Raw genomic sequence first — 27,182 nt, 5'->3', positions numbered from 1 at the left:
GGTGGGAGAAGAGTGGCAGTAACACCATCTGTTTTTTCTTTCAGGCATCCGAACTTGGAATGACCTCTGCATTCTACACGTACATCTTAACAACGATGGTGAGTGCATCTGATTTTGTTCCTTTCACAAACTGTACACATGAACAGCATCATCTCTAGGGGAGCATTTTGTCACATACCTTATGCTTGGGTAATGCACGCAAAAGAGGATGTGTTTGTCCTTCAGGAAGATATCTGTATAAGTACAGTTATAGGGGAGTGAGCTTTCAGCATATTGTGACAGGTATTAACAGTGTAAGAATACTATCTGCTAAACTCTCATGTAGTCCTTTATTAAGTTTACTCATTACATCACTCTAGTGGTAACTGCAAAAGAGCATTTGCTTAAAATTGTGGTACGCTTCCAATGACATTTCCCATCAGGAGTCATACTACTTAATAACAGCTGTACCCTGATTCGGAGTTCATGACTTCTGCATTTCTAACATTTTCAAGTATAGAGTACAGGCAAATGTGACATCACTGACTTTGTTTAATCTGTAAGAAATGTATTATTAGTTTGGGGTATAGAAGGAGAAGGTGTTAAATAAAGCCCAGCAGAAACAGGGATAATTAGTAGCCCAGGAGTAGGAGAAGCCAACAACAAAAACAGAAGCTAATTCAAAATTAAGGGCATAAGTGGCTTGCCCTTCACAAATGTTCTCTCTGTATTAGGTACAATGAGCTAGTGACACTAGACTGGAATAGAGCTGGGATAGAGCTGAACAGATGGGACTGGAAGGAGTGTCTGGAGTCAAAGTATGATCTCACTGTACTCGGTTGAATGAACAAATGAGATAGACCCAGGAGGAGTGTTCAAACACAAATACCAGGATTAATACCAGAACAAGAACAGAGATGAAGGGCAGGAAACTAACTGCAGAGAGAGGGAGGGAGAGAGAGAGAGAGAGAGAGAGAGAGAGAGAGACCACAGTAATCTATGAAACAATTACATAGAAAAATAAATAACTACAGAGAGACACAGACCACAATATTAAATGAAACAATTAAATAGACAGAAAAATAAAATGCAGTACAATCTTTAACACTGCAAGTTTGTACTTAACTCAGCTAGTAATGCAGTCTACAACAGAAGGAAGAAACTGTTGAAAAAGAGAGTAAAATCCCATGAGTGGAGGAACTCCCTGGTCAGCCTCATTAAGAAGCTGAGATCCCTCATAAGATCCTTCAAAGCTAGCTACGAAAACAAAATCACCACTGATTCTAAAGGCAACCACAAAGTATTCTATAGCTATGTCAAGAATCTCAGTGGCAACACCCAGATCTGCTCTGAGTTACAGCACAACGGCACGAAAATTACAGAACCAACTGATATTGCCAACATCCTGGAAGATAGGTTTAGTGCTAACTTTACCCCCCTCTCACCCCCTAAAGGGCCCATATTTATACAGGATGAATGCATAATCCCTGTAATCACATCTATGCAGGTAAAAGCTGCATTCTCTAAAACCAAAAACACAGCATCCATGGGACCGGACAACATCCCAGGCTGCGTTTTACACGAACTTCAGAACAAACTGGCTCCCCACCTAAGCACCATATTCAATCATAGTCTCATGTCAGGCTTTGTGCCCACTGAATGTCACACAGCAACAGTTTTCCCACTCCACAAAGGAGGAGCCACCACTGATCCTGGGAACTATCACCCTATTAGCCTGACGAGCCTGGTCTGCAAGGCCATGGAACGTATCATCATGGAACTCATAAACAAAGACATTGGTAATCTCCAAACCCTGTACCCCACCCAGTTTGGCTTTGTGAAAAGCAGATCATGCCTTCTGAACCTGATCGACTTCTTTGAGGCAGTCAACAAAGCCGTAGATGAGGGTAAGGTGGTTCACACAGCCTATCTTGACCTCGCCAAGGCTTTCGACACCATCCCCCATTCTGGAATTATAGATAAACTCACTAAACTTGGTATAAATCCCTAAGTCACAAGATGGGTTGCCAACTGGCTCACTGACAGAACCCACACTGTAAAAGTTGCAGACTACAAATCTGACTTCAAACCAGTTACAAGTGGAGTACCACAGGGTTCAGTCCTGGAACCTCTCCTGTTTGGTATCTACTTCTCTGAAGTACAGGCTAACACAGAAGGCCTCTGGCTAATGAAGTTCACAGATGATTGCAAACTCAGAGCCATAGTTGAGTCCCCAAATGATGTGGACATCCTACAGAAGGGCCTCACTGAGACAGATGCCTGGTATCAGAGGCATGGCCTCAAGCTCAATGCCAAAAAGTGCATTGTCATCCCCTTTGGTAAAACTCTGTACCCATGAACTACCACATAAACAGCAGTCTACTTAACGCCGAATATGTGATAAGAGACCTTGGGATCAAGGTGGACAGTAGTCTCTCCTTTGATAATCACATTGCCACAGTAGTCAGGAAATCCTTCTATGTGGCACATCTCATCACAAAAGAGTTCACATCCCGGAAAAAAGAGGTCATTGTTCCCCTCTACTCGACACTCATTAGATGCATTATAGAGTACAACGCCCCTTTTGGAATGTACCTCACAAGACATCTGCAGCAGCTGGAAAGGTCACAGAAGTACCTTACAAAGAGGATTACTGGTCTCAAACAGATGCCCTACACTGACCGTCTCAAAAAACTCCAGCTTTACTCTGTAGCATATCACCTACTCTGAGGAGATCTCTGCCTAACATATAAAGCTATGTTAAACCCAGAGCTGTTGGACATGCTACACCTAAAGAAATCCCAATCTCTCTGAGCTACATGCTCTAGGAACCTAAACCTTGTCACCACAATAAAAAGGACATGCTGGAGGGATAGATTCCTGTCCCAGAGACTTCCTATACTCTGGAACAAGCTACCCATCTATGTCAAGCAAAGTTCCTAGCACTCTTCAAGAAAAATCTTGATGAGTGAATGGGAAATAGGAAATACACCCCAGGGTTCACTTCTGTGGCCCTGCTCGACAGGGGCATAAGAAATGAACTTTCTTGTGTGGCGTAAGCCAGGGAACCTTGTTGGCTAGGCTTACTTAGGCCCTTGGGCCGATAGCCTAGTACGTGCCTATGAACCTATAAGATGAGAAGGGAATAATGAGTTTATGTCCATTTATCCCCGCAATGGGAAGTAGTTAAGTCATGTTTTGAGGGGTCAGCTACCAGTTCCATTTCCAAGTATAGCATGAGGGCAATCTGATGCCAGTTCAAGGTGGGATAGGCTGCTGATGCTTATGTCCCTTGTACATGTGGGAGTAGTCCTCACATCTACCCACTGCATGCCCACCCCTTGAGTGTAAGTCAGCAAACACAGGGTATGTAGAGCACAAACAGAAGAATGTCTTGATCGCTGCCTGGATAATGAATGCAGTCTGATCACAAGGGATAGATCAGACAGCTGTCAAGCACTATGGTCAAAAATGAAGCTATAACTCCATTCTTAATACATTTCTAGTTTCTATCGTAAAGGGCCACTGTAAGTAATAGTGCAGTGGCAATGACATGGATGTTAGCTGTCAGCTGCTATATTCCCTGTCCTTCCTAGATGGTATCACTGTAGGTCTTGGTAGAGGAACAGTGACTCTTAATTATATAATTCACTCCTTCCCATCCTTTGCCAGCAAGGCTCTCACAGTAAGTAGCAGTATAGCAAAAAGCTGTGGAATAAACTCATACATACTGCAGCTGTAGCATCTTCCAGAAGAAATGACTCAAGGCACTGGTTATACTATTACAAGCCTGTATTTGCAATGAGTGGATTTGATATTGCTTTGGATGAAAAACTGCAATACTAGAGGCATGGTCAGTTTGTGTATATTTGTAATTTGAGATTGCTGAAGGAGCAGGAGCGAGAGCATGAATTGTTATGCTAACATCCCATGTTTCTCCATGTACTGCTGAATTAGTGATGTGGAAGGCTGAAACACACTATATTAAATATGATGTAGAAAGTATGTTTCTTTTACACAGATAGAATGTTTAACACCAAAAACTGACTATTAAATACTAAAATGACTTTTCACATTACAAGTCCTACACCTCTTCAAATCAGTAACTGCAAGAAAACATCATTTGGTTGCCAGACCACAGCTGCTGGAAGCATCACTGTTGGGTGACACCCTAATTTCAGAATGTCTTGCATTTGCACAATTATGAGAGGCTGAAAGCTAATCATCAGAGTAAACACAAATGTTTATCTGATGATTGCAAGAAAAAGTGCTAAAGAAGATTATAAAGTGGAAAAGGTGTTGTTTCTTTCGGCTTTTCCCGGTTAGAGATCGCCACAACGGAACTCTGGTCCGCTAATGATTGGCAGTAGATTTTTAAGTGCCGAGTTGCCAGCCCTGAAGCACAACCTTCAATGAAGGTATGCTCATTCACGCATGTCTCTACACAGAAGACGCTGTAGCTGAGAATCGAACAGGGCAACGTCTATCTGTGTGGCAACAACGAGCATATTAAATAATATTAATGTATTCCTCTTAAGACTGGTATATATTTCTATTTTTTGCCAAAATATATTTGCTGCTGACTTTATCAGATCCACCCTGATATGATTCCTTTCTTTTTATTGTACATGTTTCTCATACTTGCTTCAGATGTTTGTATCGGCATATAAATGTACACAAAATGGAATGGCGATTCTGATGGTCAAAAATGTTAATACAGTTGAAGTGTTATAACAGTACTTCTCAGCATTCTTTAAATGACCATTTGAAGTTGTAGCTAATAATATTGTCTCTAGCATACTGTAGTGTAAGCAAACTAAATTGTTAATGCAGGAAAAGACAATTGTTTCCGAGTAATCATTCTATACATAAAAGATACATAAAAGTCAGTATGAAAACATGAAATCAAAGGCAGCCTTAAATAACTGACAAGTGAAAATTGTACCCATTTATTTTTTTCAGACTTGTGTAACGTATTGCAGAGTAAAAATAAAATAATTTTAGAATAATACTTTGCTAAACTAACTGTAAGAAGATTTTGATTCCTTAGACTAGATACTGTGTCAAAGTTCTAAAAAACATTGTGGGAACCTCTGACAGTACAACAGTCTTTTCAGACATAGTTTGCTCTCTACTTTTTATTTCTAGCTAATTAAATTAAAGTTTGGCATCTTCTTCTTAGCCCCATCTTTCACGTTTACCACATTCCATTCTTGTCTGCCCCTACCATTTCCCCATTACTCCTCACAACCTAAAATATTGCATGATCAATATTCTTATTACTGTTTCATCATCCATTAACCCTGGTTATCCCAGTCTTCTACTAGTAATACCATATCCTTCCCTACCCAATCCTTTCACTACTCCCCCTTCCCTGTTTACACTACCATGTCATATCCTATCCATGCCTATCAAATGTGATCAACCCATAGCTCTGCCTATCACCATGCATTTTTCCCTGCCAGCTATGTTATATCATCAATTCACTCTGCTTACCTAAATCATGTCTTTGTCAGTTTCCTGCTATTACTTTTTTATCATACATCAATACATGACTACCTCTCACCCCCTTTTTACACTAGTAATACCAATCATCCCCTATCTCTCCCTGTCTCTATGTTCTACCTTCCCCCATTCTTACCTGCACCTGCCCATCATCATGCGCTCTTTGGCGCTGACAGTACAATATCATATCACAGTGCACTGTCTTCCATGTTTCACTCATGGCTGTCTGTAAAACTTCACTTTCCCTAAGTCTTGTCTATCCTCTATACTTGCCTGTTTCTGTACGTTTGACCTCTCATCTCCTGTCTTTTGCTGTTGGTATTCCTTACACCTACCCTGCACCTGCCTGCACCTCTAGCATCTTGTTATCCTTCCAGTCATTATTACCAATGCTCTTTTTTTCTGATAGTAATACCACAGTGTTCCCACCTATTACCCCTCCCCGCTGTACGTTCTACCACAGCAGCCTTACTGTTCCATTCCTAAATATCTGAACCAGTTCTTCACCTTCTCTGCCATAACCCCATCATCACCTGATCACGTTCACCATCTTCTTAAGTGGCTGCTTGAGGTACCTCCCTTAATGTATTCATTTGCTGAGTCATAGTTGTCTGATGACATTTTTTAACATTTGATACTGTATTAATTTGCTAAGTCATATTTGTCTGTTGACATTTTTTTAACATTTGATGTACCTTTTAGTAATGTCATCTCTACTGCTTTAAGAAGGATTGTGTGTTATAAAATCGACACTAAAGTGACATATACATATTGTGTCATTTACCATCACTGAGGTGGCATCAGTGATTACTGCAACAAACTAAAGTGATAAACCATTGTTGCTGTTACTATTTTACATCTCCTCTCCCCAGCACAGGAGACTACAGCTTGTCATTCACTTTACTCACAGTAGCTGCTAATACTTCTTCCATTCACAGTTTGTATTTCTCTTCTGATTGTGTGCATCACCTGTAATGGCCTCCTGCATGCACATCTTGCATGTGTTCCTTCATTTTTTGATTATGATGATAGAACTTGGAGCAGTACTGTCTGCAGCATTTGGGGACCAACAGATGAGACTGTTACATAGGTTGTTTTAAACCCTTTAAAATAAGGTAAGAACAAATATTAATGCAAAATGCTAGAGATACAGTTCTCCAAAGGTGGACAATGTGCAAGTCTTTTGATTACATTAATATAAAAACATAATGTGGGACTCTAAATGTAACTCATAGGATATGCTCTTTCAGGAAAGAAAAACAAACATTTCATAGAAGTTTTCTGTACTAGGTATTGGAGATGACAAATGGGGCTGGAGTAATAACCAGGAAAGAAACGTTAATTCTTTCATATATATGGTTAAATCTAAAATAGAAATAATCATATTTATCCACAGAGCTAAGCCACTGGAAGTATGCGCACAAGCAGAGAACAGACACATCCCAGCAATGAGCCAGCACATGAATTCCAAAAGACTGAAAAACAGTTACAACACAATACTGATTTATTGTTGGATTGTGTAAATCCAAGATAGCCAAACCATGGAAACATACAACAGTACTCACAAAGAAGCTTCAGTGTGGAAACAAGTTTATAAGTCATAAAAGCATGTGAGATGAAAGGACAGACATACAAATTCCCAAAAGACTGGCCAAATCTAATATGAACAAGTTTTCACAGGATTTAGCCAAGGACAGATCATAATACTAGACTGATAGGCTGAAGCTCCTTCAAATTGATTTCAAAAATGTTTCTTTTAATACTTGACTGATCGGCTGCACCCCATCCAAACTGATTTTATAAAAATTTTTTGTTTTTCATTTTGATTTATTTTTTTAATTTCTTCTGAGTTATTGACTTTCCTGTTCCGGGATATGGATGCTTACTGAGCCTGTGTAGAATTATGATTTATGTTATAAAAAAGGTAATTTATATGGCATAACTAGTGATTACACCTTATAACCTGTTTTTCTATCATTTCTGGGAAATAGAAACAGCACATCAGTAGAGGCTGTTAGACTATGTCCCGAGCAGAAATTTTTCATTGATGAAGGCCAAATCAGGTGACTGCTGCCTGAGGCTGACTTGCTATGGATGGGCAGAACAAGCTGCAGTCTTGGAAAACAATAAACTAAACTTTTTCCTGAGTATTTTTTTTAATACAAATTAAGAAATATATTAATATTATAATAAAAGAATACCCTCCTATATTGTCTGGTTCTTCCTGACAACTGTGACTTCTGTTAAACTTTCACTGTCAGCCTGTAGGACAGTATATATTTTTATACAGCTGAGATAATATCATGATTGTATGTGTGTGTGTGTGTGTGTGTGTGTGTGTGTGTGTGTGTGTGTGTGTGTGTGTGTGTGTGTGTGTGTGTGTGTGTGTGTGTGTGTGTGTGTGTGTTGCACTGGATGGCTCTGTATGAGATGAAATACATTACTGTAGTCATTATTTATTCATGTGAAAATGATCAGACATCTAAGATGTACACAGTCAATAAAGTAATAGTTATCAGTGGGAAGGTGTATGTGTGTATGCCTGTGTGCATGTGTGTGCGATTGCATTGAGTTGCTTTGCATGCATTTGACAATACTCTGTCAAAGTACATTAATGTGGCCATTATTTGTGTATTTATTCATTTGGTCACAGTCAGGCATCTGAAATGTACAGAGTCAGTAATGTGGCAGTAATCTGTGTGCAGGGTAGTTTAAAGAGATGCAAATCATTGTAAAAAAGTATTGGTTTCTATTTTTTTTAAATTATAATAAATAGTATTTAAATGAAAATAAAATAAATGGAAGGACTTCTGAAAGGCTTACCAAATGTATAAACCTTATATGACTGACTATCTTCTTTATCTTTCTGTCTTTGCCTTGCAACCTGATATAGTATCTTTGTGCCACCTACTGAGTCACTTTCCAAAAACTAGTAGAATGCCTCTGATGCCCTGTTCTTTGTTATTGCAGCTCCTTTCTTAGCCTCTTTGTTAGCCAACCAGTATTCATTCCTAGCCTGGTCTGTCTTTCTCTATCGCCCACTTTTTCCTGCACTCCTTTCTTTTAATGACTTCTAGGACTTCTGTATTCCACCACCAGCTTTTCCTATGTGCCTTATTTCCATGTCTTGCTCACATGTCTGTTCTGTAGTCCTCAAACAAGCTGTTTTGAGGCACTGCCATTCTTCTTCCACTCCACTTATTTACTTCTCTTATTGAGGTGCTAGAGCACTGAGTAATACCTTGAACTGTTGTCCTTTCACTCCATTCAACTTTCAGGTCTTCATCTTGGTCTCTGTTGACCTTAGAACCTTATTTGACCAGTGCTTACAACTGCTTGTGACAACCAGTGGCTTATACTGTAGGCCGACTGCTTTACTGGGGGTGAGTATGCACTTACTGATTCTACCCCAGTGCTCCTTTCCTACTAGGTGGAAATCTACCTAACTTGCATGTTGGGCACTTTTGTATGTGATCTTGTGACTGTCTGTCTTTCTGAACCATCTGTTGGCTATTGTCAAGCCATTTGACAGACAGAAGTCTAGAATGGCCTTTCTTTCTTTCCCACCCATGTGGACCCAGGCAATCTTCATATCCTGTTCTGTCTGTTCTGATATTTGTATTCAGTTCAGCCATTATCACCACCAATTTATGCTATTCTGTTTTATCTAGTAGCTCCTGTAACTGCTGTCTGAATGCACTCTTTTCTTCACTATCACAACCACGCTGTGGGCCATAGGTTGAGATTATGAATACTGTCCTACCATTAATCTATTACTAACGCTGAAAACATCACTAACCGCCTTCTGAAGCCTCTCCCTCACCGCAATTCACGCCCATTTCTTGTTTGTCATCCTCCTGAATCCTAATTCTTACCATCATGTCATCCACTTCCAAGCTGCATTTTGTCAGTGAAACTACACTGAGTGTAACAATTCTTAATTTATTTTTGTAGGTTGAATGGTTTTACATCCAGGTTTTGCTTATCAGAGCTATCCTATGTAAACCAGGCTGGGCAACTGGACATCAGCCAGCTAGTAGCTTATTTACCCAGGGCTGCCAGGCTTTATGGCAGGCACACATTGGCCAACAGGGGCACATACACCCTTCCCACTGTTAGCATGGGTCTCTGGTGTATGTCAGAGTAGGCTGTGTTCTCATTTCACTTATCACCTGCAAATACCCATGTCCATTTGGTGACATTACTCATCATGACCAAATCACTTAGAGCCATATTTTACACCATTGATTAGCTAGCCCTGCCATGGTACGCAGTCTGTTATCCATGTTCTCCTATCTTGAGATTACTCTACACTACAGTATATGTCCAAAGCAGTTGGTCTACAAAACTCTTCCTCCTATAGGGCACCATGTAGAGTCTATGCTGCTGCCCGCAGCTCCATTCTTGGGTGACTTTGAGATGGAAACTCTCAGCATGTTTTGGAGGTGGGAGAAACCCAATAGAGACACAGGGAAAACAGAGTCATTGGCTGGATGGGAGTCGAAGACCTTCACCATTATTCCAACTGGTCTGTCATTGTGTTAATTGACCAACCTGCTTTGGGCAATTAATACTGATGGAGAGGAATTCTTTAAATCCCAGATACTGTCCATAGCAATTTCATAAAGCAGAGCAGCTTTCTGCCACTGACCAGCCAGGATGTCCCAGTCAAGTAACACTAAATAAAGCAGCAACATACCACGCTGTTCTTCTTTCCTCAGACAGCACACCCAACTGGTAATATTTTTTTCTTAAAAAATGTCATAACTGCAACTGCATATTTCATTTAAGGAATGAAATTAAATGAATGAAAAGTTGTTATAGTTATGTTAAACTATGTCAGATATAGGCAGTGGTTAACACAAAAGCACTAGAGTAACTGTATGGTTATGTTTTCAAATAGTATTAAATCTAAGACCATCTTGAGTTTGGGATGCAGCTGTGTACTATAATCATAGATGACTATGATTTATACATAAAGTATGACCTGGGGAATGAGACTGCTGTATGTGTGAATGAAGTTCAGTGCACACCTGCTCTCCTTCTGCACTGCTGTAGTATTATTTGCTACAGTGGTCACTCTCACAAGGGAATATTGTGATTGTATTCTCTGTTGCTGTCTCTCTCTCTCTCTCCCTCCCTAGAGGAACTTTATATTCCATCTGTGATTTGCATTCTCTTCATTTTGTTCCCAGCAGGGCTTTCATGCGAGGTTCACGCTTGTGTGAAGTTGTTGATCGCCCTGCACTGGAAGTGAATGATGGCTCTCTGCTGCATCAGCTACTGGACTGGGAGCATAAGGTTAGACAGAGGTCACTGCTGGCAGAAAGAGCCAGAAAGAGTGGCTCATTGATCCACACTGCCTCCTTGCTCATTTGTGTTCATCATAGCTTTGGTGTTATTATGATTTTTTCCTCCCACTAGGCTCTGCTTTGAAGCTGAGGAAGCGTGCTTGGACTATAGATGTAGTTAGACCTAGTGGGGCAAGTCTTGAAATATCATGAAATAGTCTGCCCCCCCCACTAATTTTTTTTTTGTGCTGCCAGTATCTTAATGAAGTCATAGTTGAAATAAGAGTCTAAAACATATCTGAACTAAAGATAGGGCAGTTGCCTGAGGGAACACAGTTTCCCGTTTCTTCCTCTTATCATCATCATACAATTATATGTTAACCATTTATTTTCAAGCTACACACCAGGGGAAGACTTGGGTATAAGAAGAAACTATTTGTCAGATGCATCTTCAGGGCAGTAATAATGACTAAGAATGCCTGATCTGGATGCCTTAGCGACTGTTATTTTTATAGAAAACTCTGTAATACATCCGTATCTCTAATGAATTGTTTATACAACAAAGCACAACCAGTGAGTTTGCTATTTAATTTCTTCATACTATGGATATGAACTTCATTTATTAACAGCAAAATTAATTAAAAATAGTTTACCAGGCAGTATGCCCATATAGTGTTTAAAACAGAATGATATATCGCAATTGTTTGTCATTCCTGATTTGCACGTTGCTCCATTATATTTTAGAAGCTTAAAATGGAAGCTAAAGTAATTTTTAGTGCAAGACTGTATCTGGTGCAACATGCATTTTCTAATAGCTCACTTTATTTATGTAGATTTCTCTAGTGCTGAAGTTAAAATAGTTTCATTTATCTCCATTACAGAGCTGGAAAATTTTCAGGCTAAGCTGTACCTTTTAACATTTTTAAATTTCTGTCATTACCAACATGGCATTGTTCTCAAGTCTGTCTGAATGCACTGAAAGGAAGGGGGGATAAAACCGATAGCTTATAGGCTTCATGGGCCTGAAGCTAAACATTATAAGATGCCTGTGTATTTATTTAGTTTGACAATAGCACAAGACTTTATACTAAACTAAGAGTAGAAGCAGCAGGGCCTGTTCCTGATACGTGGGCCTGCTCCATCAGTCCCCTTGTTAATCCAGCCACGTGTGTAATGTGTAAAACTGGCCTTATCGGAACAACTTTAATCAGGCTGAGAAACACATGCTTGTCTGATGGTGTTAGGGACATACGAGTACCTGAGAAAATATGTATTTGTCAGTCTATGTGCTGGGAGGGAAGGTCTCTGCTTTTGCCTTTACCTCTGTTTTCTTTCCATTTCTATACTGCTGTCCTGCGATACCATGAGTGAACTTAAAGGAAGTGACTGATTTGTGTATCATCAGATGAATGCAGAAGGCAGGACATTTGTTTAACCAGTCAGAAATATTCCACAGGAGCATGAGAAATTAATTACACAACTTAGAAGAGCATCTAACCAAAGAATTGACTTTATGCATCTGGATATATTCATTTTTGTATTTTGTGTCTCAGCTTTTGTTTCAGCCCCATTTCTGCTTGCACAGCATATCTGTGTTGCTCCTGAGTGCATATCATGTTATGCTGACCGATACTGATCAGGCCTGTTTGCAACATGTTTTTTTGCTAGTATGTAAGTGAATTAAAGCATTTTTATTTCAGGAATTTACTGAACACGGGGTAAAACTGTTTTCCTTCAATGGAATGTCACACTAAGTAGCACCATGATATTTAACACACTGAGATAAAATTTAATTACAACATACTCAGAACTAAGTTCCATATGATAGTTTTTTATCCACAGTTGTTTATGTTACACATTCTGTGACTTCTTTGTGACTGACATGTATTATGCAAAATAAACATTTGAAGAGAGGTGTATAAAATGTAATTTATAATTTATGGCATGTAGTTTGCAGTTTATTTATTTTTTTATTATTTGGGGTGATAGAGTCCGCTGATAATTTTTTCCTTTCAGCGGACAACTGAAGTATTTATATGGACTTGCGGAAGAGGTGTACAGGGGAGTATGCAAGCTTTCATGCTCATTCTCTAGGGCCACTGTAGAGTCCATAGGTAGAGAGATAGTAATAATGGTGTTGGCAGTTATGAGAGCTGAAGCCCCAAGTGTTCTGTTGTTGCAACTCTGAGGACGGGGATTAATAATAATGCTCAGAGATGCATGTAATGTTGTTTACTTCACATTACTGGCTCTCACCATTCATATGGTAGTATAACTGCAAACTCTGCTTCAGATTACAGGAGGTTAGAGAAGTTACTTATGGCAGTGGTTCAAGTCTTTGGGAATGCTGCTTCTTTTGCCACTCTGTATAAACTCTCTATCATCCTCTGTGATGACCTTCATTGCCAGTCTAATACCTAAGAAGCACTATGCAAACTCTTTTCTGAGCTGAGGTTATGATCTTCAGTTTGTCTTATATGTGCTGTTTGTCCTGTACATTCTGATATTATATAAACAAAGCAGGCATGGACTAGGACTACATGAAACCCAAGCCCTGGTGACTTACACTGGTAATGTAGTGGCTTGCCCATGGACATCTAACTAGATTGATTTGTGTCTTGTCTGCAAATTGAATTTTATGTTTGTAGAGTGCACGATTGACTACCTCAGAAAAGTGTGCTACTAGGATTCAGATGCCTTCGTTTTGCACAAAATCAGTACAAATTATATTCTGCAGCATTTTAGCTGCAGTACTTGTAAGGAGATATTCAGCACCAAAACATAATGTAAGAAGATTCTCATTTACTGTGAAAAAACACAGCTTTTATTTAACCCCTATCTTCAACTCCCAGGTATTGCTAGGAAATTAATCTTTTGCAAGTATGTGAGATGAGCCACAACTTACTTCAGCACACTTTGGGTGCAAAGCAGTAAAGCTCATCCAAAATGGGGGCACTAAGCCATTGCTGGAAGTGTGCTTACACACACACACACACACACACACACACACACACACACACACACACACACACACACACACACACACACACACACACACACACACACACACACACACACACACACACACACACACACACACACACACACACACACACACAATACCTAACCAAGTGTACTTTTGAGGAACTGCAATACATTTTCCTTCATCATCTCTGCATTGAGTTTTTACCATGCACTTGACATAATCTTTATTTAAAGAATTGAAATCTGTCAGTTTAGAGCTGAGAATTAAGGCTAAGATTTGTTAATGAATAACCTCTTCTACTTATCTATTTCAATTTACTCTTCCATACTTCATGAATGATAAAGTCAGTTAACTAGACAATGGTCGAGATTCCAAAACAGTTGCTCTCTGTGTAAGTTTGTCCTGATTCCAAAAGACTTGCTCTCAGTGTAAGTGACTTACTTCAGTGTAAGGCCTATGTATAAACAGATTTACTACGGAGATCAGATTCCAAAACACCTGGTCTCAGCGTAAACGGTCATTTACGTTGAGAACAGTCTTTCTAAAACGGAGGCCATAGATTCACTGCTGCTCATTTAAATAAGCTTTTTCTTTGTTATCTTACTCCTTCACAATTTTAAAGTAATACAATAAAGAACATTTGTTTTTTTGTGATTAGCTTTTACTCTTACCCCCTCTTCTGTCAAAATAAAAGGTTGTGACCTTCTTTCCAAACTTTTCTCAAAGTTGCAACCCTCCTCTAGTCTGGTAACCTGTTTAGATCTTTTGAACAGTTGTATTTTTTCTATTACATCCTGTGTTCCTTTACTCTTTTCTTTCTTCAAAGTTTGCATTGAAATCCTACCTGCAATACAACAGAGTTATTACCTAGATGCTCCTTAAACATACTTTGTAATTAAAGGAGTCAGAATTGTCAAAGTCATAAAATCATTAGGTTGTTATACTACAGTTTAAACATTATACTAACTAGTCTCAGCATATCTCTCACCTTCCATCTGTAAAATGTAGAATATCACCTCCCAGAATATGTAAAAAATGACAAAATATGGAGCACTTACTAACAGCTTACCAAGAACTTCCAACTAGGAGACTTATAGGATGGTTAAAATGTGTTACTTTATACCTCTAAAAAGTAGCTTTGATTAATTGCTGTGATATATTATTTTATCATGGATATCGGTTAAAAAGTTTGTTAACAATTAAAGTATGGCAAACCCTTTTAATGTGGAACAGAGAGAAACATGGAAATATGGACTTTTCAGGACTCAGAATGAGGAACGTTCCTCATAATGAGGTTCATAGGTTCATAGGTAGGTACTAGGCTATTGGCCCTAGGGCCTATATAAGCATAGCCAAAGGTACCCTGTCTTTCGCCACCCAAGAAAATTATTTTCCTGTGCCACTGTCAAGCAGAGCCACAGAAGTGCTCTCCGGAGTGAATTTCCTATCTCCCATCCAATCATCAAGATTTTTCTTGAACAGTGCTAATGAGGAGCTTTATTTGATTTAGATAGGTAGCTTGTTCCAGAGTATGGGAAGTCTCTGGGACAGGAATCTATCCCTCCAGCATGTTCTGTTTATTGTGGTGATGAGGTTTAGGTCCCCAGAGCATGTAGCTCATAGGGATTGGGATTTCTTTAAGTGTAGCATCTCTAAAAGCTCTGGGTTTGACATAGCTTTGTGTGTTAGGCAGAGATCGCCTCTGAGTAGGCGATATGCAACGGAGTAAAGCTGCAGTTTTTTCAGACTGTCTGCATAGGGCATCTCTTTGAGGCCTGTAATCTTCTTTGTGAGGTATTTCTATGGCCTTTCCAGTTGTTGTAGATGTCTTGTGAGGTACACACCAAAAGGGGCATTGTACTCTATAATGGGTCTAATGAGTGACGAGTAGAGGGGAACAATTACCTCTTTTTTTCCTGGATGAGAAACCTTTTGTGATTTGGTGTGCCACATAGAAGGATTTCCTGACTACTGTGGCAATGTGATTATCAAAGGAGAGACTACTGTCCACCTGTGTCCCAAGGTCTCTTATCACACTTTCGGTGTTAAGTAGACTACCACCTATGTGGTAGTTCATGGGTACTGAGTTTTTACCAAAAGGAATGACAATGCACTTTTTGGCATTGAGCTTGAGGCCATGGCTTTGACACCAGGCATCTGGCATTTGACACAAGGTACACTTGAGAGCTGTGAGTCTCATATATCTTAAGGCTGTTACACCAGGTTATGCATTCTGTTCTTATTGTTTATAATCTGATTATGGTTTTTAGTACTGCCCTTTCAATGTTAGGAGACTGATGTATTGGTACAGCTGATTAGATATTCAGGTGTTACTGCCCAGCATTTAAATATTAATAATCAATGGCCATATGGTCTTGATGATGTTTTACTGTGCTTTCCATTCCTGGAAGTTATTAATCCATGGTTCCAATGTGCTGATGATGTAGTTCTGTGAATTTAACACCCGAATATAAGAAGACCATAGTTTTAATGTCTGGAGGCTATAGTGTCATGGTTTTGATATCTGAAGGCTACTGTTCATGGTTTTGGCTTCTAAAATATGCTGGTCCCTGCTTTTGTTGTTTGGAGACTTTAGTACCATGGTTCTGATATCTGAAGGCTATTATTACATTCTTCTAGAAACATATTTCCCCAGTTCTGATTCATGAAGGTTGCTGTTGCACTCTTCTGAAGTCTGGAAAATGTTGCTTCTTGCTTCTGATATCAAAAGGTTGCCATGCTATTGATCTGAAGTCTAGAGACTTTAGTCCCATTTGGTTTTACATCTGAAGTACTGTTCCATTTTGTTGAAGTACAGACACTATTGCCCCATGGTTCTGAAATCTGAAGACTACTGTTCCATTGTTTTAAAGTCTGCAGACTGTTGCCCCATGGCTCTGATATAGGAATTTACTGTTCCATCAGTCTGAATTATGGAGGTAATTGCCCCATATTCCTGATATCTAGACTACTGTTCCACTAATTTGAAGTCTGGAGACTCTTATCATGGCTCTGATAGTAGAAGGTTGCTTTTTTCATTGTTCTGAGGTTTAGAAATGGTTTTCCTATGGTTCTCATACATGAAATCTGTGATTCAGTGGTTTTCATAACTGAAACTGCTCCCCATGACTTTGGTGTCTGGGTGCTGCTGTTGGCTCATGGGTAAGTGGACTGGACACTGCTTCACCTTAGACTTGCTATCAAGAAACTGCTACAGTTTGATTTGCAGTCTTGATATTGCTGTCTAATATATTTAAAGTTTAGGGGATATATTCAAATAGGTCTAATATCTGAAGGTAGTTGGCTCATGGCCACTGGTGTCTGGGGACTGCCAATCCCTTCATTCTGATGTTCTTGATGCTGCTGATATCTGGAAATATTTCAACTTTCTACTGTGTAGTGGTATCTATTCATTGATCTGGTATCTAATTTATCTATTTACATCAGCATATTATCAGATGTTATCGACTAGTGTGAACATTTTTCATTTACAAGTTAGGGTGGCATGTATGTATGGTTAATAGGTTCAGAGGAGATTACTAGGCTAGCAGGTTTAGAGCCTTTATAAGCCTAGCCATGTTAATCCAGGTTTGCCCCAGTTGTCCTTGGTTAGATGGACATACTTTGCAGATCAGCACCAACTACCCCTGTCCATGAGGGATATGGCTGCCACACCAGGGGTAAATTTACTGTCAGGAAGCAACGTGGTGCATGTACAGCAACTGCTCGGCTGTAAAGTCAACACTAAAAAAACAAAGATGGCCAGCAGAGATGGTGGAATACAAAAAGTATTTAATGTAAAGCACAAAACTAGGTAGGGGATAATAATCCCAACTACCTATCTCAGACCGGTTTCGGCTATAATAGCCTTCTTCAGTGAATTTAACAAAAGCACATAATGTCCATACAGATAAGTGTATTTATATCCAGAGACCCTTGAATTCGACAACAGAGCATCGACGATCGAGAAGGCCGACGACACCTCGCGAAACAACACCAACGCCGCCATGATGCCGACCGGAAGAAAGGCTGTGTAATGTGTGTGGGTATGGACGGGTGGTCGAGGTCTGAGCGTAAGTGTGTGGTGTGTGGGGATCTGGGGATAGGTAAGGAGGAGTGAGTTAGGGTTAGGGTAGTGGGTGGGGTAGGGGTGAAGTGAGTTAGGTTAGTGGGGGATAGGATAGGTTTGTTAAGGGTGAGGGGGTTAGGAAGGAGTAGGGGGAGTTAGGGTTAGAGGGGGGGTTAAGCGGGCGGGCTGAGTTTAAGTGAGTTTAGGAGTTAGAGGGGCGGGTAGGGGTTGGTAGTATAGTGCCTTACCTTAGGGTTAGGTTTAGGTTTAGGCTAGGCTTGTTTAAGGTGTGGTGTGTGTTGTGTGTGTGTGGTGTGTTGTGGATGTGTGTTGTTTTGTTAATTGTTATTGTGGTGTGTGCAGTGTGTGGGGTGTTTGTGTGTACCCAGTATGTTTCGGTTGTTCGTCGGTTTATGTGTGTGTTCGTGTTTATGGACACTGTCGTAATATGTGGTGTCGGTGATGTGGTGTGGTGTTGTTGTGTGGTTTTTCTTATGTCAGGTAGAACCATTTATATATATAGTGACATAAAGGCAGTTCATTGGTAAATTAAAATTAGTCATTAAGGCCAGGTGGGAATAAAGCCCCTAATTTAATGATCCATTTACGTTCCTTAAAATTTAGTAAATCATGCCAACCTAATTTATCCCTACATTTACCTACAATACAGTCACTGACAGTAAAATAAAAAGAAGCAGAATTATGTTTACAAACATGTTTAAACAAAGCATTATTGGGACGCTTATTTCTAATGTCACTAAGATGCTCCCCAATCTTAAGGCGAAAAGGCCTGGAGGTCTGTCCCACATAGAATGAGGTGCATGAGCAAGTGACTAGGTAGATGACCCACTCTGTACTACAGTTAACCCAGAAGTTGATATTAAAAACTTCAGACGTATTGCGACTACTGAATTCCCTCATATGTTGAACTTTGTTACAATAAGTACAGTGGCCACATGGTATACAATCCAGCACTGGGCCACCTCTCAGTGTATGTTGAGTAGAAACAATGGAGCTCAGACCCACCCTCTTACAATGGCTAAACAGGGAACCCAATGCCCAACCTCTTCTAAAAGAAAAAGAGCATCTGTCCCTCAAAAAAGAGTGTAATCTCTCCTCTACCATCAAAATATTCCAGTGTCTATTAATAATGTTCATAAACCCACGGGTGTTGCGTCCATAAGTGGTCACCAGATGAACCAGAGAGTTAGATGGGTCTTTATGTTTGTCCTTGTATTGTAACAAGTCAGTTCTATTTTGGTTGGAAGCCCAATAACAAGCAGCTCTGACAGTACCAGAGGGGTAACCTCTCTCACGAAACCTACATATTAAATCATCTGTAGTAGTCTAAAAAGTTTGTTGGCTTGAACAAATCCTTTTGGCTCTGAGGAATTGTGACTTGGGGATATTCTGGATGATATGTCAGGGGTGGAAGCTAGCAGCATGTAAAAGTGAATTATATTCAGGAAATTTCCTAAACACCCGGGTGGCTAGAGTGTCATCAGGATTTCTGCTAACCTCAACATCAAGAAAAACAATCCTAGATTTATGGAAATTTACTTTAAACTCAATTCCCCATACATTATCATTGAGATAGCCAATAAATTCCTGAAGATAGATTTCATCCGACTTCCACACCAACCAACAATCATCCAGATATCGTCTCCAGATATCTAATTCATCCATGTATATATTATGACTAGAGTCGTAGATCATAACCTCCTCAATATAGGCCATAAAAAGGTTTGCATAAATGGGTGTGAAAAAAGCACCCATTGCTGTACCTTTGACCTGCCAAAAGCATTGGTCCTAGAAGTAGAATACGTTACCAGATCTTCCCAACCAAAAGTCCAAAGCCTGCAAACCTGCCCAATATTTCTATCTTTTACCCAAAATACATAAGGATGTTAGATGTCCTGTATCAGGGCATGGCTCTATTACTGAACCTTTATCTGAATATTTGCCACACTATCTGAAGCCATTACTACCCTTGATATGAGCCAGAATCCAGGACACTACTCAGTTCTTGAATATTATTTCTGACATGCAATTGGAGCCCCACTGGCTGCTATGTACCTTAGATGTAACCTCTCTTTACACAAACATCCCACATTGGGCAGGTTTGCAGGCTTTGGACTTTTGGTTGGGAAGATCTGTTTTTTACCAACCAGGCTTTAATACTTTTTTAGCATGCTTGGCTGAATACGTTCTTACCAGTAACGTATTCTACTTCCAGGACCAATGCTTGTGGCAGGTCAAAGGTACAGCAATGGGTGCTTCTTTCGCACCCATTTATGCGGACCATTTTATGGCCTATATTGAGGAGGTTATGATCTATGACTCTAGTCATAATATATACATGGATGAATTAGATATCTGGAGACGATATCTGGATGATTGTTGGTTGGTGTGGAAGTCGGATGAAATCTGTCTTCAGGAATTTATTGGCTATCTCAATGATAATGTGTGGGAAATTGAGTTTAAAGTAAATTTCCATAAATCTAGGATTGTTTTTCTTGATGTTGAGGTTAGCAGGAATCCTGATGAAACTTGGGTGTTTAGGAAATTTCCTGAATATAATTCACTTTTACATGCTACTACCTTCCACCCCCGACATATCATCCAGAATATCCCCAAGTCACAATTCCTCAGAGCCAAAAGGATTTGTTCAAGCCAACAAACTTTTGAGACTACTACAGATGATTTAATATGTAGGTTTCGTGAGAGAGGTTACCCCTCTGGTACTGTCAGCACTGCTTGTCATTGGGCTTCCAACCAAATTAGAACTGACTTGTTACGATACAAGGACAAACATAAAGACCCATCTAACTCTCTGGTTCGTCTGGTGACCACTTATGGATGCAACACCCATGGGTTTATGAACATTATTAATAGACACTGGAATATTTTGATGGCAGAGGAGGGATTACACTCTTTTTTGAGGGACAGATGCTATTTTTCTTTTAGAAGAGGTCGGACATTGAGTTCCCTGTTTAGCTACTATAAGAGGTTGGGTCTGAGCTCCATTGTTTCTACACAACATACACTAAGAGGTGTCCCAGTGCTGGGTGGCCACTGTACTTATTGTAACAAAGTTCAACATATGAGGGAATTCAGTAGTCACAATACATCTGAAGTTTTCAATATCAACTTTTGGGCTAACTGTAGTACAGAGTGGGTCATCTACCTAGTCACTTGTTCATGCTCTTCATTCTATGTGGGACAGACCTCCAGGCCTTTCCACCTTAGGATTGGGGATCATCTTAGTGACATTAGAAATAAGCATCCCAATAATGCTTTGTTTAAACATGCTTGTAAACACAATTCTGCTTCTTTTTATTTTACTGTCATTGACTGTATTATAGGTAAATGTAGGGATAAATTAGGTTTGCATGATTTACTTAATTTTAAGGAACGTAAATGGATCATTACATTAGGGGCTTTGTTCCCACCTGGTCTTAATGACCAATTTTAATTTACCAATGAACTGCCTTTATGTCACTATATATATAAATACACTTGTCTGTATGGACATTATGTGCTTTTGTTAAATTCACTGAAGAAGTCTATTATATCTGAAACCGGTCTGAGATAGGTAGTTGGGCTTATTATCACCTCCCTAGTTTTGTGCTTTACATTAAATACTTTTTGCATTCCACCATCTCTGCTGGCTATCTTTGTTTTTTTAGTGAATTTGTTGTCACCCATCCATCTGTCCAGGTTGCAACTGAATAGGGTCATTGAGGAGCTCTGTTTCACATGAACTGGAAGTTTTTTTTTAGAGCAGTGGCAATCTCTGGGAGATATACCTGTCTCTCCAGCGTGTTCTGTTAATGACACTGGGAAGGTTGAGATCCCTACAGTGAGTGACTCTAGTGTCATTTGATTTGTGGATATGCAGCATTTCCATCCAGTCAGGGTCAGAGACTGTCTTGTAGGCCAGGCACAAGTCAACTCTCAGTAGCCTATATGATACAGAATACAGAATTTCAGTCTATCCATATAGGTCATGGTTTGGAGGCCCTGTATCTTCTTAGTGAAAAGCCAGTGTTGTTTCTGTAGTTGCTGCAGGTATCTGGTGAGATACAGAGATAATGGTCTGATTGATGTTGAATAAATTGGGGTTATAACAACCTTAGACCTGGATGTGATGTAAATTGGGGTTATAACAACCTTAGACCTGGATGCGATGTAAATTGGGGTTATAACAAACTTAGACCTGGATGCGATGCCTTTACTTATGAGGTGCACAGTGTAGAAGGCTTTCCTTACTACTGTGGAAACTTGGTGGTCAAAATTCAGACGTGTTCCCAGATTTTGCACTACTCAGTTTGAACTTAGAGGGGTGCTGCCAATATTGTAATTTAGTGGGGAATTCCACTTTGCCAAATAGGATAATAGTGCACTTTTTTGTGTTTAGTTTTAGACAGTGGCTTTGGCACCAGTAATTTGTTTGCATTGGCCCATTCTGTAATATGTTAACATCATTAGGGAACTCAGTGATTGCACCTAGTTTATAATCATCAGTGAACGTCACAAACCAAAGGCAGTCTACTTTAGCCAGGACTTCTGAGAAATAGATTCCAAATCCTTGCTGTGCATCACTGGTGGTAGAGCTAGAGTTAACAGCTTTGACACTATACGTTCTGTTGGTGAGCCAATTAGCTACCCATCTGGTGATGTAAGGATTAACACTAGCTGGAAGAGTTTTTTAATGATACCGGAATGGGGGATTATGTCAAAGACTTTGGCTAGGTCCAGATAGGTGGTATGCACTGTCTTACCTTCATCCAGGGCTTTGATGAATTTCTCGAAGAAGTCTACCAGAGTCAATAAGCACAAACTACCCTTAACACAGCCAAACTGGTTTGGTTCTAGATTTTGAAGGTCACCTTTATCCTTGTTGATAAGGTCCATGGTGATCCTTTCTATGGCCTTGCAGATGTTGTGGTCTAGTGTTCTCCATTCTGCTGGTACAAAGCCAGGCTATGGTTAAAGAGAATGGTAAGTGGGTCAGCTAGGTCCTGTTTAAGATTGCTTAGTAAGCAACCTGGAATGTTATCTGGTCCCAGTGAGGCCATATTTTTGGACTTGGAGAGCACAGATATGACTTGATCTCTAGAGATAATAAGTAGAGAACTGGTGTTGGGTATGTTGTGGGATATGGCTGGTGGGGATAGGGAGGGTGAAGTCTGAGACAAATTTGTTAGATAGCAGGTTGGCGATTTACTCTGGTATAGTGTGAGTGGTACCATGTACTACCAGTTCGGCACATAGCTGGGCACTCTTTTTTAGATTTCAGACATAGCTAAAGAATGCCTTATGATTGTCCTGGCCAGGGATGCTATTTTCACTTCATAATCAGCTTTAGAGAACTTTACAAGACTTAAAATTTGCTTGTTCAGTTTCAGGAGAGAATTATTCCTCTGTAGACGTAGTTGCTTTTTCTATCTTTTGTTATACAATCTGTTTATACTAGATATCCACCAGGGAGGGCCTGATTTTAATTCAGTCAGGTGCAGCCAAGTGTGTACAGTTGCTAAGATGATTATACAGGGCATTTGTGTACATCTCTGCATAGGAGTTATTATTGTCTGTGATTGCAGAGGGCATAAAACTTTTTATACCATCACTTAGTAGGCTGTTGCTTGCTTTGGAGAAGTTTCTTGGTTTTTTTGCTCCTTTGAGGGATGTGGGGTCCAATAGTTACTTTAAATGAGACTGATTTGTGGTCTGACATTACCAGGGAGGGCATCACACAGGGAGCAGTGCTGTGACCACCTGTGTTGGTTAATAATATATCAAGGACATTAGAGGCTCTTTTGGGGGTGCAAGCTATCTGTTCCAGAACATTTGAATTGACAAATTCCAGGATCCTCTGGATGATCATGTTTGAGCTTGTCTGTGTTACACAGTCAATCGAGGGATAATTAAAATCTCCTGTGACTAAGGTGGTGAACTGTATGGCGAGTGACTCCAGTAAGTCTAGGTAGCCATTGTGCTTTTCTTGGTTCATGGAGGGGGACTTATAGCTAGCTATGATGTGGAAGGGTGTTTTACCTATAGTTAATTGGGCATGGAGAAGTTCACTAGAGTCATATTGTTTGGCCAATCTGGAGGTGTACTTGGCTTTAATGAAGAAGGCTACACCTCCACCTTTGGTTCTTTCATGCTCATTCTGAGGTCTGAATGTTTGGAAGGCATTGTAGCCTCACACAGCCAGGGTACTCTCTGTGGCTTTGAACCATGTTTCTGGGACTGCACAGACATCAGCATCTTCCAAGGTGAGGAGTGCTTTCAGGGAGGGCAGTTTCATGTTTAGACTCCTAACATTAAGCAGCAGAACCTTGAGCTTGTCTCTAGTGGATTTTGCTATAGTAAAAATTTTGTTCTTTTGACATTGCCTAAAGAAAGCACTATTAGCTAGTATCCGAATGCCTAGGGGAGATAGGTGTAGACCATCTCTGGCAAAGCAACATGACTTGTCGACCATGTCTTCCTGGGCTGACAAATACTGGATCCCCCTGGAATGACACCACAAGTGAAGCCAAATGTTGAAGTCAGTCATTTTTTGTTTATTTTGTGGCATCATCCTGGGTAAAGGTAAAATGCTGCTTGGGGCTAGGATCATATGTATTTAATTTAAGAGTTCAGTCATATTTTTCTTCATATAGTCCAGGGAGGTATGCCTCAAGTCATTCAACCCAAAATGGACTCTGACAGAGTCATAACAGTACTTGCTGTTGAGTGACCTGAGTGCATGTGTGATCTGACAGATCCTGACACCTGATAGGCAACTGACTACGACCATCTCCTTCTCCAACCTCGTAAGGAGGCATCTGTGGGTCTCATTATGGAGTCTCTTATGACCAAGACATTAAGTGTTGAGGTATTTTGCTCTGTTTTTAATTTCTCCAAGTCTTTTGGGTTTCTAATATCATGATTGGAATGGACCCCATTCCTTAGTCGAAGTACGATTAAAGTTAATTAAATTAGTATTGTTGAAATCTTTCTCAAAAATTTTTTTTCAAATACATTTGAATGAATTTCATAGTATTTATACACAACATCTTAAATAACTATGTACACTATTTACATTAGACTGACACTATAGCAGATCTTAATGTATACAATCACTTTATAAGTATGTCCAATCCATTATCAGAGTGTCTGATCAATTATTGTATAGTGTCAATCAACAATAAAACTTTTCCCCAAGGGTTGTTGATAAATGGCTTTGGATAAATTCTTAGTTCTTTAATTTTAATTTCCTATAATACTGTAGTCTTCAGTAGGCTGTAGAAGTCTTCCAAAGTTGGTATTGTGTTTGTATTTCATCTTCTTGTTATACACTTCCTTGAAATTGCAAGTATAGTCCATACTAGATACATGTTTGACCTATTCAAATTTGGACCTTCGTTCACATTTAATAATATAAAAGCTTTAGTTAAATAAAATGATTCATTAAATAAACCTTGTAGAAAGTTATTAATACCATTCCAAAATGGCTTAATTTTAACACAATCAAAGAAAATGTGGTTCCAATCTGCATTGTATACTTGCTGACATTTCCAACATATTCCTTTTATGGAAGAAGTAATTTTACTGATTCTATCTGGGGTTAAGAATGCTCTGTGCAAGCATTTCCAATTAAAATTTTTCCAGTATTGTGTAAAGGATGTATATTTTATTGATAATAATTTATCTGTTTTCATATCTTCAGTTAACTGTATTGAGTGTCCTCTTGTTATATATTTCCAATATGAGGTTTTGGGTGTTGTTTTATAGTTTATCAATATTTTGCAAAATTTTGAAATACTGTTTCCCATATCAAAGTTATTATATATGATTTCATATATGTATTTCATAAATATAGGTATTTCTTTAAATGAAGAATTGTTAATTATTCTACTTAAATTTTGCGAATATGACAGAATATTCTGTAAAGTTAGCCAATTCTGTTGTGGAATTTTGTATGTTGTTTGTATTACTTGCATTTCTAAAACTTTTAGTTCTTTGATACATTGGAGCCAGCAAACAAATCCTTTATGTTCCCAAGAATTAATAATTTCTCTATATATTTTATGCGGAAAGATTTTTGTGACTATAAATGGTGTTAAAAGAGCAAACCAGATTTTTAAATCTATATTTGCATTAATAATTTTCTTAAATTTGTCAATGTAATAATTAATTATATGGGTTTTAGTGGGTTTAGTTATATTTTATTGCATGCTAATATATAATATGTGCCATGGCAAACTGTTTTTTTTATCTGTTATTTGAATTTTTTTGTAAATCAAATTCATTTATTGATATTACAGTTAATTCTTTCCAATTTGCAGAGTAATTTGGACTTATCCAATCTGAGATTATTTTAGATATTGATGTTTTTATATATGTTTCTATATCAGGAAGGTTTATTCTTCCCGTTTCCATGGTCTGATATAATGTATTAAAGCTATTCTGTTTCTTTTGAGAAACCATAAACATTTTATTATGCATGAATTTATTTCTTTAAGTGTATTCTTTTCTTGTAACAGTTGTATTGCCAAGGCTATATATAAGGATCTTGGGCAGTAAAACTATTTTTATTAACTGTAGTCTATCTTCAAATGTTAATATTATTTTGTTCTATATTTCAACAGAGATTTTAATTATATTGATGATATTATTGTAGTGTTTTGAGACTAATTCATTATTATCATTGTATAACTCAATTCCTAGATATTTTAAGGTAGATTCTTTTTTCCCTATGATGTAATCCCCATACGTCTGCAGTTCTTTTTTTTATTTAAAAATAAAAATTTTGATTTTGATTTATTGAAATGTAGTCCTGAAGTCATATGAAATTTATCAATTAATACATCTAATTCTTCTAATGTCTCTTTTGTATTAGATAATGTTAGTAATATGACATCAGCAAATAGCATTACTTTAGAATTATATTGTTCATAAACATCTATTCCTTTGATTTTTATATTGTTATGAATTGAATCTGCCAATATTTCAATAGCCAGAGCAAACAGAATTGGTGACATAGGACATCTTTGTTTAGTGCCTTTTGTTATATGTATAGATTCAGAGGTAAAAGGACCTAATTTGACATACTCTAAATTATTTGTATATATATATATATATATATATATATATATATATATATATATATATTCTTTATGAGAAGAACAAAGGATGCAGGAAATTCAAATAGCATTGAGATTTTGAATAAATAGTCCCAATGTAGGGAATCTAAAGCTTTCTCTATATCTAAGCCAATTATGAGTGTTTCTGTATTTTCTTTATTAACATAATCTATAAGAGAAATTTTCCTTTTAATATTGTCATGTGTGTGTCT

At 38.7% G+C, this 27,182-nt stretch overlaps 1 protein-coding gene across 3 annotated transcripts in view; it reads left to right on the top strand.

The window, feature by feature from the left end:
• The window catches only part of GRIK5 (glutamate ionotropic receptor kainate type subunit 5), a 3,838,183-nt gene that overhangs the window by 2,977,482 nt on the left and 833,519 nt on the right, over positions 1-27,182 (top strand). For all 3 annotated transcript variants that reach the window (XM_044080789.1, XM_044080790.1, XM_044080791.1), the window contains one exon: positions 45-98. In XM_044080789.1, the coding sequence (XP_043936724.1) occupies positions 45-98 (54 nt within the window). The remainder of the gene's footprint in view (positions 1-44; positions 99-27,182) is intronic.

The sequence above is a fragment of the Protopterus annectens genome, chromosome 8.part0 (genome assembly GCF_019279795.1).
Source record: "Protopterus annectens isolate FY-2018-M chromosome 8.part0, PAN1.0, whole genome shotgun sequence".
Classification (NCBI taxonomy): Eukaryota; Metazoa; Chordata; order Ceratodontiformes; family Protopteridae; genus Protopterus; species Protopterus annectens.
Note: the sequence above shows the minus strand (reverse complement) of the source record. Positions and strands in the feature narration are given on the sequence as shown.